This window comes from Phoxinus phoxinus (genome assembly GCF_949152265.1).
Source record: "Phoxinus phoxinus genome assembly, chromosome: 3".
Taxonomy (NCBI): Eukaryota; Metazoa; Chordata; class Actinopteri; order Cypriniformes; family Leuciscidae; genus Phoxinus; species Phoxinus phoxinus.
In genome coordinates this window covers 18705292-18717723 of record NC_136878.1, presented here as the reverse complement: position 1 = coordinate 18717723, position 12432 = coordinate 18705292, and the positions used below count along the sequence as shown (strand labels likewise).

The following is a 12432-nucleotide window of genomic DNA, read 5'->3' as shown; positions in this document are numbered from 1 at the left end:
AATTCTCATTGCATCATTGTAGGCAACTTGTAACTTCTGCATGGTGGATTTTTTGTAAGAAGACCACAGATGGGCAGTATGGTGTACAGAAAGCTTTGAACAGAGCCACTTTAACTTGAGTAGAAAGTAACTAAACTTACGTGCTATGGTGTTTGCCTGTGCATAACACTGTCTGTAGGCTATATGTCATCATCATCATTCATATCATCTGCAATACAATGACCAAGGTAGGCTATTTGATCTTTTTACAGACCTCAAGACAATAATTGAAAAGCAACACAGGAAAATTAATCCATTTATCCTGTTTCGTTCTGCATATTAGAACAGCACTTTTGCTGTAATTGTATTTCCATAGGCTAGACTACATTCTAAATCAGAAGAAAATCATAATCTTAAAGACGTTTTCTAAATGTCCATTTATCATCTGACAGGAAGTGTCGTATTGCAGATAAGCAAAAAAATAAATAAAAAATCTCCCAGATGAAAACACGCACATCAAATAGACGTCTCCGAGATGTAGCCTGCGTGCTTGATGTGTCCGTTAGATTGGATACGTAAGTCCTCCCAACGCATTTTAACGATCCAAAGTCCTCGAGCGTCGTGTTGCCATGGTTACCTTCCTCAGTCGAACTACATTTCTTTGTCAAGTGAGAATGTGCTTAAAATGTTGTTTAAAATGACCCTTGTGAACAATTATGGAATTAATCCTGTTTAATGTAGGCTATTTTCTGCAAGATGCCTAACAATTTGTTTTGACATCGTTTGGAGGGCTTAAAGATTAGTAGGGTAGGGAGGGTCAGACTTCCCAAAGCCCCCCATAATTCGCACTCTGTCATGAGTCAACCTGATACCATTACCAGCTTAGGTGTATTTTTTCCTCATGGCTCCGTCACCGTGCTTTCTTTTCATTTAGCTACACCTTTAGGACGTTTCACGTCAGTTCAGTTTATTCGATGAATAGGCTACTTTAGAGACAAAGCAACTTTCCACGAGCGCCCTGGGTGCGCTGTTCTGTCACTGCTAAAGTCTCCTCTCACATGAGCATTCCGCGCACACTACTGCTCCTTCATTCGCTTGTGGGAGGGGCTTAATGAGCAACCACGCCTCCCGCACACACACACACTACAGAGTGAGAGAGAAAAGCGCTTCCCGAGCGGCGAGCGCCCAATCCTGTCAATGTACAGACATGAACCGAGCTCAGCGAGCAATAATCAAATCAATGATTTTTATTCTTAGCGATTAAGACAGTTTTTCCCCCCGCTAAAAGGTGCAACTATTCCGTCATAACCATCCTGTCTCTGTTCAGAAATCGTTCAATCGTTTGCGCTGGATCTGTCGTGCCAGAAGATGTGTGTGGAGAGCGATGGATGTGAAATCGAGGGGTGCAGCAGTTCGGATGTGGTGCACACGCTGTCTGGAAGCATGAGTCCCACTCTTAAATCCAGCACAGACCTGCATCCGTGCAAACCTGGGCACAAATTCCGTGCCGCATTACTCCGATGCCGGACTCCGCTCGTTGCCGCCGGGATTCTGAGTTTTGGAAATGTGCTCAATTACATGGACAGATACACCGTAGCAGGTAAGACCAGCATTTTCTTGGTATAGATGTTCGTTTTATTAACTAGCCCAGGAGAGCAACAGCGATAGTCACCATTTGTAGCTGTTTAATGTTTCACTTACAATGTTTCAGTTCAACACACTGGCCAGGAAAATCACATAGTAAACATTAACATAAGTCAAGTGATCATTTAGGCTCTATCTCGCTGCACACGTGCTGAGTTTTATTGAACGGGTTCCAGCTCTTTACTGTGTGATTTAATCAAACCAACCGGATTGTAAAAGGTAACCCCGTTGTTCTAACATGATATTGATTGTGAATTATATTAGATCAATCTAATCTGACTTTATGTCTCGCAAAAGAGACATAATCCAAAGTCTCATGACAATGTCAATTTTTTTTGTCATTATGAGCTTTTTTTCAAATCAGTATTAGGCTCCCTATACGGTAGCCTATAGTAGGCTACTAATAATGTGCATAGGATATAAGCTATACAATAATTAGCCTGTGTATGACTATGAGGTTCATTGATTTAGCATTGTCTGTAAATTTAAAATGTGATTCAAATCACGTAACGTAGGCTATTTACCAATTGATGAATGTATAGCCTACATCTCATGGACACTGCGTCCAATAGCCTACGCTACAAACATTCACAGACCTCATTTAAAGCAGTAGCGCTATACTCGAGGATATTACACTCCAAAGTAATTTAGAGCAAACTTCTCGAGGGACACATCTTATATCCATGGTTTTATAAATAGTAACCTCAGTAGCGCCACACACAAGATGCCCTTGAATCAAGTTATTCAGGAATAAAGGCAGAGCGCAGCCGTGGTCTGACACGTTTCCATAGAAACTAGAACAGATTTAATCTACTAGTTTTTCTGTTGTCAAATTTAACATCCCTCAAAAAGTGCGGATTAATTCGTTTTTTGTTGTATGGGTAGCCTACTTGGTGATCTGAGGCGACATGTCAGCTGACAACATTTGCTCCAGCGCACTCTGAGAGGGGTAATTTTCATGAATAACTAATGATAAGCGATTAGAGATTTGGAACAAGGCAAGAGTGCGCTATTAGATATAGGGGATTTCTGAAATGCGGGATTTAGTATAGCCGTCAATAGTGGATACGACTCTTTTAATCCATTTCCCCTCATTGCTTTACTATGAATGCTATGGCATTTTTTCCTTCTGTTTCTTGATTGGTCGCATTGTGATTTTGATTGATATGATGTAGGTTGCCTAAGAAATGTTCATGCACTTCCTTCATTATCAGGTGAAGTTTGTGAAATACATATATTTAATTTTAAACTCCTATGTAACATGGATATTGTAGCCCTACTTGGAAATAGCCTACTCATTACAAATAATCAGTAATTGTAAGAAGAAGAAGAAAAAGAAAAATGGTATTTTTACATTATGACGATTCCATGTTGCAGTGTCTGTTCTTTCTGCGCTGAACATCACGTTCCCTCAGCGCGCGCTTCACAGATACTTTTGACAGCGCGAGATGCTTGAATGGCGCGCCTCTGCAGCATGTACTTTATTGTAATGGGGGGCTGTAGTTATTTAGCAAATCCCGGGATGCCTACAGTTGCAGGATCTGCTTTGGCAAAGTATTCTCTCATCCTTGTAGCGCTCGATTATACTACAACATTCAGTATTAGCCTACATAAGACAGTCGAGCTGTGATAACATTATGAAAAATAGGGGTTTACGTGGGTAGGCTATAGGCTATATCATCTAATCTCGCCATCTCAAATCATTGTCGTTTCACTCAAAGGTTATCCTGAATAGACAAATTTATCATTCTCTTTCATAGATCAATGTAAGCTAAATCCCATCTCAAGTGAGTTATTTCTCAAACACACTTTTGTCTATGAAATAGATTCTTTATCATGTTATAGGCTACAACTGCTCATGTGAAACATACACAGTTGATCAACCTCTGAACCTATGAACAGTATAGATGAATGAATAGAATGAAATTGAGAATATATTTAGAGAAATGTGTGAGATAAAGATCGCAGTGAGATTGCAGCAAAAATGGTCAATTCTCATGAGAAGAGTTTTATAAATGTGTTTGGTTTGTGAGTGTTGCAGCAGCAGACACGGATCTCTTCTACACCTTGGCATTATGGGAAGCGTATGTGAGGGTGAAGCCCCCTTCATGGGTGCTGAGGAGAGGCTATCTGACGCAGCCATCCTGCAGTGGCGACAGTCACTCTTTAGTATGTGTGTCTGAGATAGAGAGAGAGAAAGAGAGAGAGAGAGAGAGAGAGAGAGAGAGAGAGGTTCAATCATTTGTACTGCAGTCAGAATGATGTTCAGCAGTGTGTGAGTGCTTGTTTGTGTGTCTGAGGATAAATTAGAGATAGTACACCCAAAACAAAATTCTGTCATCATTTACTCACCCTCATGTCGTTCCAAAATCGTATGACTTACTTTTAATGTAGAACACACAAGAATATATATTAGAAAAAAAGTCTGTTTTTTGTTCATACAATGAAACACAGTAGGGTCCAATGTTGGTTTGACTTTCAAAATAAAATAAATTCATGCAGCTTTGGATTGACTTGAGAGTGATTAAATGATAACAGTTTTGTTTAGGGTAAACTATCCCTGTAAAAAACAAAGTGGTGTAGTAAAAAATGGAAAACTGAACTGTGCCCACTTAAGGTTTAGTGCAGCAGTTTACTCTCACACAAACAAAATGAAATCAAATGTGCATGCAGAAATTGCTTGAAAACCTTAACTTTACATTTTAACTTAACATTACATTCTCAGTCAGTGTCTTACATACAAATGAAATGAATGCAGTCCGAATGACTTTATTTCGGGTCTAATAAATACAGTCACTGTGAAAACACTTAATTTGAGTTTTTTGCTATTTAAGTCATATCCAATGACTGCCAGTTTCGCTTTTTACAAGCCATTCTTCCAAGCTGTGGTTGTCTTGGAATCTTTTATCATCAACCAAAGTCTCTCCTCACTGTTAGCCAGAACCAAATGTTAATTCTCTAAAAAAGCAGCTGTGTCATTTTGGCCTTGTCGGTCTTATGTTTAACTGGTTGATGATATTCTTGTGTGTGAAAGAGAACAGCAAAGCTCTAATTTAGCTGTTTTCTCCACCTAAACAAAACTAGTGGGTGTGCAGTTTTTACAGCAGAGGAGAGACAACCAATCCCTCATGAGGAACCACAGAGCACGATACGAAGAAAACCATGCATGTGTCCTGAATCTTTGGGAAAAACTTGCTTACACCTGTGTCGAGTTTGGATTGTGGTTAGGTGTGAGTGTAAAATGAGCCTCATGTTGTATATTTTTGGTAGGAGGAGACTTTATCCTTCTTTATGTGTAGCCCGAGGTGCATTTCTGCAACGTTGGGGATGATTTGCCCTCTTCTTTCCCTCCCTATTGGCCCATTATAGTTGTCCACTATATATATCCGTCTCTTTCTGTCTCCAACACAGCCTCCAGTGGGACCGAGAGATCAGATTGATGGGACTGAGGTTGTGAACCATTTAGTTTGATTAAATTTGTGGTTTGGCTGTGATGGCTCAGACCCAGGGAGGCTGGCTGGCAAGAGTCCCTCCAGCAGACAGGCTGAGCTCAACAACAGATTACGGTTAAGACAGGGATTAGGAGGCGCGGGGAATACCACAGGGACGTACAGACGGAGGCCACTTAACATTATTTGATCTAAGATCCTCTGTTGAGCCACCGGCCTGACGCCTGCTCTAATGAAGGCAGTTTGACTGGTAATCTGGATTATGAGGTGCAGAGGATACTGAAACGTGCACTTTTTTTCTAAAGGCATCTGAGGTATGAGAACGTTTAATCTCACGACAAATGCTTAATTAAGTGTGACGGGTAATCCAGCAGCCCGAGGAGCTCCTTGAGGGAAAATGGGTATGTCTGAACATTCAGATACACAGGCTCACAGTTTATGAGGGGAAGTGGAGACTACAGTACTGTATGTTTTGCTGCATTGCTCTTCTGCACTAGATGGTCCAGTCTAGCTGGCTCAGCGCTAGTTCTGCCTGGACACACTCCTTGGCAGTGCCTTTTGTGAGACATACATATACACACACACACACACCCGCACACTGTCATTTCCACTTGTGCCCCTTATGGTGTGAGTGGAAGGTGTGATAAGGCCTATCAGCGACAGAACAGTGTGCTGTACTGAAGAAGGTCAGCAGAAGTAGCACGTAGCACATGCACTACACATACAGTAATGACACTTTGTGTGCAGTGCATGTGCTAATAAATGTTTATCTTTATTTGATAGAATTACATATGTTTTTTAAATTGACTAGTCAGTAGTTGGCCTGACTAATTGCTCATAAGGAAGCCGTTTATCATGGACGTGTTTAGGGGCGTTTGCACAAAGGTGCAGTCACATTTACCGTTGTTCAGCAAATTTTTGCTGGTGAAATCCAATTTAATAGGAATTGACGTGATTCGGAATTTCGTGTGAGGGCGAAAGATTTCCCCATACAGATTTTGCAAGGGGTTCACAATTCCTCTCCATGGGCTTTTTTAGCTGAAAACTTTTGATAAGGTTTACCTTTAGCTTAGCCAAAGTTAATTACTAAAAACATTTTTTACTTAAAACCTTTTATATATATCACAGCAGTGTATTTTAAATATACTTGCAGCAAATTGGATGTCTGTGTTGAAATGAAACTTTGAGGTTGGCTCACTTTAGGCTTGGCTGTCGTCTCTCTCCCCTCCTCTCACTTGTTTTACTGTGTTCGCATTAAAGGACTCTCAACAACAAAAACATGAAAGTAATGAAAAACTCTCAGTAATTGAGTTTATAAGCTTGTCTCGCTCTTCTGAAACCCTCATGAAGAACAAATGGCTTCCATTTCTCCCAAAGTTGATTTCCATGTGCACTGTAATTGTTCAGTTATAGAGCTGTTGTGTTTACTTTTGATGTCTTTCTCAAATCTGAAATATAAATCCATTAAAGTAAACTCGTTAAAAGACGATTGCAAGTTTAGCTCTTAATGCTGAAGTGTAATTGATGAAGGCACAGAGTATTTAATATGCTCCATAACCGTGCAGTACAATATACATTAGTGTTTGAGATATGATTGGCATACTTTAATGTACTCAGGGTGTTTGCTTTTAATTGAAATTTTTTTTGACCTCATATCAAAGTTCTCTCACATTCAGATCCCTTCTTGGCATGTGTGTGTGTATTTGTGGGGTTGTATTTTGCTGATGTACAGTGTGTGCTGCCTGTGATAGCAGTGGCTGGAATTAGACAGCAGCCTTTCTTCCTTCCTATTTTGACAGTGCTTTTCGTGTGTTCACGGCATTTATTACACAAGCACTAAAAGCCATTTCTGTGTCAGCCGCTACTTCCCTAAAGACAGCTTGGCTCCTTAAGCCTGATCTAGCCCTAAAAGTCAGGCAAGAAAGTGAGTGAAAAGAACTTCCAGCGTTCATGTGTCGTTTATTTTCATTCATCTGCCTCAGCTGTTTCCTTATAAAGAACACACAACCATGACCGCCTATCTGACCCCAACAATAAGGTCAGTGTATAATATATATAGACAGGAGTGGTGTTCAGAGGGACAAATTCTCATCTTGCTGTATTGGGGCGAAGCAGCCTGGTGACTCTCAAAATAAACACTGACACAATCATGTCCGCTAACAGCCTCTGAGAATTGGGATGCGATTTGTTCGGTTTATTTTTTAACGGGCTTGTCTTTCATTTGGCCCATGTGATGTTCATTTAATGTAGCGTGGACGATCCAAACAAGGCACAGCGTTTGTTATGTTTTTCCACCAGAGAGACGGCTGACGTGCTTGTTTAAATGGCATTGACCCTGTTAATATAATTGGTGGCCCATATTTAGCTCATTGCGTATCCAAACAGATGCGCACTATGTGTGGGTGTTTGTCTGTTTAAAAAAAGGGATTCGCTGTGATTCTCAGCCTCAACATGTGTCTTTTTGATCGAGTGTGTCTAAGGGATTAAGGGCGGAGAGTTTGACAGACAGCTGTAGAGGAGGGTGGAGGGGTGCCTGAGGGGGGAGCGCACCTGTGAGATTTGAAGTCTCAGGTATGTCACTGTGTATTAGACCAAGATCATTCAGAATGTATTAATATGAGTGTGGGAGATATCCTTTGGCTGGACCTCTGACCCATAATGACTACAAATGGCCAAATTGGGACAGAAAGTAAACAACGTGAACATTTAGCAGAAGCTTTTATATAACGATAACATTATTTACCATTATTTTACAGTAAAAGTGCATGTAAGTATGAAATATAGGACATAAATACAGGACATTTTTGTACAGTATTTTTTACAGTAAAATTGTAAACAGCTGTTCAAAAGTTTGGGGTCTATATAATTTTGTAATGTCTTTGATGATTTTATTCAGAGAAGATGCATTCAGTTGTTTAAAAGTAACTAAAGTGTTGTTTTTCTGAACTTTCTATTCCGCAAAGAATTATAAAAAAATGTATCATGGTTGCCACAAAAATATTAAGGAGCGCAACTGTTTTCACCAATGATAATAAGAAATGCTTTTTGAGCACCAAATCAGCATATTACAATGATTTCTAAAGGATCATGTGACACTGAAGACTAATGCTGAAAATTCTGATTGCATTGATGAGCAGTTTTTTTTCCTTATATTTTGAACAGTAGTAAACTGTACCACCAAATCTAATATAAATATAAATTGATTTAAAAAAAAAAATGTTTTTACATACTGTAGCAATTTTCATTAATTTTCCATTTAGTGATACGTTTTTTTTTATAGCGAACACAAAACCCTTTCCTCCATATATCTGCACACAGAGAGGGGCAAACCCAGTGACCCTGACATTAATGTTTCTGGATGCAACATAACAGTGACTAAATCACTCTGAAAGCATCGCAAATCCCCATAGGTGCTACAGCATAACTGAGATACCAGAATCTCAGATGATGAATGACTTTTCCTAAAGCCATGTGTGATTTAAGTAGTTGTTCTAGTTATATGAGGGTCGATGATATTAATGGATTAGGCTGATAATCTTTTCTGTTTTTATATAAGACTTCTGAGTAAATATTGACCAAATAAAATGAAAAAGAAGGGTCAGTAGGGTAAACTACTCCACTGAAGCTGAACTTTGTCCGTAAAGTAAACCTTCGGAAGCACTTTATATTGCCAGGACAAATATTTAAACTGGCCTTTACTGCAAGTATTTGCTTATTACTTATTAAGGAGGAAAATATGTAATCTTTCCATCTATTCAATAGTGATAAGAGTAAATAGTCAGCCACGGGTGTTATGTAACATATTTCCCAGATTACAGCTTAAGCCTGTATGTGTGTGACTACATAGTGTGCCACAGTGTCAGTGTCTGTAGGTAAATTGGGGTTTAGACCTCTGTCTGTCTGTGTTGTGATATCTCTATTAATGCAGCGATGAAAGCACAGGCCTGCTGAAATATCATCTCATCAAGCCAGTATTTGCAGTATTTTTCCAAAGCACATCTATCTTATGTTGCCTGTGTATACCTGTGTAATTGTATGCCATCTATTTATACTTGAGAACATATGGCTTTGATTGTCACCCGGACACATTACATGGCAGAAACACTTTCACCTCAGCGTGAAAATCTTGCCGTGGTGTTTCAGTGTGTGTGATGTGTAGATTCCCAGAGTATAGGCTCAGTGTTTTCTCAAATCATTAGGGTGACTGTCACATGTCAGCGTCCTACCCTGTACCTGTTTAAATTCCAGTGATTCTTTAAATAGACTCATTCATTTCTCAGAGCCATTCACCAGTCCTAAAACGAACCCCTTGTATAGAGACAAGAATGCCTTTATGTATGCTGTACAGTATGCAGGGATAGACTGGCGATAGGAAACCCCGGGGCTTGCTGCCACTTGCTGTATGATACATACTTGAAGACATTAGTTTCCTTTAAGAATTAATTTGGCATTCTTACCAGGTTAGCACAATAGTTTGAGTTATTTAGCCGCACCAGAACATAATAATTACCTACAACTAACGCCTAAAATACCTGTGTATGTGTGTGTGTGTGTGAGAGGTGTGTGTCTCCACCTCACTGCTGTGGAATGTGGAGGTAGAGCTGGAATTCCAGGGATGCAGTTGCTTTGTTTTCCCACAGTTACCTCCGATCTATAGTTACCAGTCACCAGCCCACTACACAGAAAGGTACTTGTCAAAACAAAATCAATACAAAGCATCTAGATTTAAACTGCTTAAAACACTTCTTTATGGCTCTCATACCCTTTTACTTTCTTTAACGTTTCTCTTGGGTTTCTGTGGTGGAACATTTTGGTGGTCCGTTTTTTATTTGCCTGCAGGAAAAAAAATACAAATCTAAGACATACTGTCTCTTGAAAGTGTCCTGCACTGCTCTGCATTAAACCATACCAGGAAGAAATGAGATTTATCTCTAATTCATGAAGGAGAAAGTGAGATGGATTACTGTGCTGGAGACTCAGCTGTTCTCAATGAGAGTGGATGAAAATAGTGCTTTGCATAGCAAGAAAATGGATGTAATAAAAGACACCGGGACAGATAAAAATGACCAGGAGGTCTGTGTGTGATTGCATGGGTGTGTGTCTGTGTATTGATTGCATAGAATAGAGGTTTCTGGGGCTACAGTCAATTACAGACTATAGTAGCTTTTGAATATGCCACATGTGGATCTCTTGTAGGTATTGATTTCAAGAAACCCAGTTCTGATGCTTTCTATGTGTTCATCACAGGGTTATGCGATTTTCAGAATTGAATTGAGAATGCCTTTAATATTTTAGTTCATAGATAGATGGTCTGTATAGCATAAATCAAAAGAGAAAACCGTGAAACATTTATGTGTGTAGTTTTCACTCAATTGGTCATTATAACTGGCTGAAAATGTATTCACATACACACACGCACACACACACACACACACACACACACACACACACACACACACACACACACACACACACACACACACACACACACACACACACACACACACACACACACACACACACACACACACACACACACACACACACACACACACACACACACACACACACACACACACACACACACACACACACACACACACACACACACACACACACACACACACACACACTTCTCCTACTCATCACCCTCAGCTGTCAGTTGTCTGAAGCCCATGGCCACTCACAAAGAGGAGTATGGCTATAGCCTAATGCTAAATTGAGCTTGAAAGACCAGCTCTCAACATAGGCTTTTTTCAGAGCGTGCTGAAATGCCCCATCCAATTTAGCTCTCTCTTTTTCTCCCTCGTCCTCTTTTCTCTCCAGTTTTCATTTACTCAGTCTCATGACACCTCTTGACTCTCTTCTCTCTGGTAGCTTTCACTCTAGGTTGCTCAACACTGTCTATTAGTACATTGAGAATAGCTTGGCTCGCTGTGCCGTTTGAAGCTTTATTGATTGAGCTCTTCTCCTTAGACGTTTTCTGAATCAAAGAGCTTCAAAGATGTTTTGCTCAAAGACGGTGCATTTTTTTGTGACTATATACAATTAACACAAACTTAAAAAATCAATAAGAACTATGTTTTGGATTAGCATGCTGCTTTAAATATAATTTTTTTTTATTGGTTAATAGATTCAATTTACCATCTCAACATGTTTGTCAGAGGGATATGGGCTAATTAATGATGTTTCACTATAGGTTTACACTTTGAATGAGATCAGCAGTAATTAAGAAAGATAATCAAGCACTTCAGCACTTTTATTCAGGACTAATTATTATTCACAGAATCGGGCACTGTTGACACCCCCCTGGGTGAGACCCACCCCACTCCTACACAGCTCTTAGAGAACAAAGAGAAGAAAAGGAGAATAAGCAAAGAGGCATAGCGAGTGAGAAAAGCCAAATTAAATCTCGTTACAGGCAAAAAACAAAAAGCCCTCATAATTACAGTAATCCCTTTCTGTGTTATGTAAAAATAAAAAATAAAAACAAAGCATCAGGATTAGGCTACAAATGAAGCTTGTCTAACGTCAGTCAGCAAAACATTAAGTCAGTTAATGGCTTTACGTCATCAGATGATGTTGGTCTTGGGGAATGTACTGTTCAAACGTTTGGGCTCAGTACGATTTTTTTAATGTTTTTGAAAGAAGTCTCTTGGTCACTAAGGCTTCATTTATTTATTAAAAATACAGTAAAACTGTAATATTGTAAAATATTATTAGAATTTAAAATAGCTGTTTTCTGTTTTTATAAGTTTAAAATGTAATTTATTTCTGCGATGGTTAAGCTTAATTTTCAGTAGCCATTACTCCAGTCTTCATTCACGTGATCCCTCAAAAAACATTTCTTATTTTTATCAATGTTGAAAACGGTTGAGTGCTTCTCAATATTTTTGTGGAAACCATGAAAGCATTGGATGAATAAAACATTTTTTGTAGCATTATACATTTCTTTACTGTCACTCACTTTTGAACAATTTTATGCATTCTTGCTGAATAAGTATTAATAATAATAAAAAAGATAAGAAAATCTTACTGACCCCAAACTGTTAATTAGTAGTGTATATGCTGGTGTACTGCTAAAACATTTAAAGAGTACAGTATATTCACTTACAGTAATACCACTTGCAAATTACTAGCAAATAGCAATGGCTGTTAACAAAAATCCCCATACCAGATCTAAATTCACTTGGAAATTCGTCAACACAGGAAAAAAAACTGCTCGTAAAGTGTTTTTTTATTACAATCTGAGAGAAGGGAAGGTAATTGAAGCTTCTGGTTGGCAGTAAACACTAGCATCCAACAGGATGGTATCGGATCAGGCTGTTAAGGATGGCCGTAATTGCACTCAAGCGTCCGC

General features: G+C 39.2%; 1 protein-coding gene across 2 annotated transcripts in view; it reads left to right on the top strand.

The window, feature by feature from the left end:
* The first annotated feature begins 1126 nt into the window (after nt 1-1126).
* Nucleotides 1127-12432, top strand: part of spns2 (SPNS lysolipid transporter 2, sphingosine-1-phosphate) — a 71615-nt gene continuing 60309 nt past the window's right edge. For both annotated transcript variants that reach the window (XM_079605784.1, XM_079605783.1), the window contains exon 1: nt 1127-1579. In XM_079605784.1, the coding sequence (XP_079461910.1) occupies nt 1348-1579 (232 nt within the window). In that variant the 5' untranslated portion in view covers nt 1127-1347. The remainder of the gene's footprint in view (nt 1580-12432) is intronic.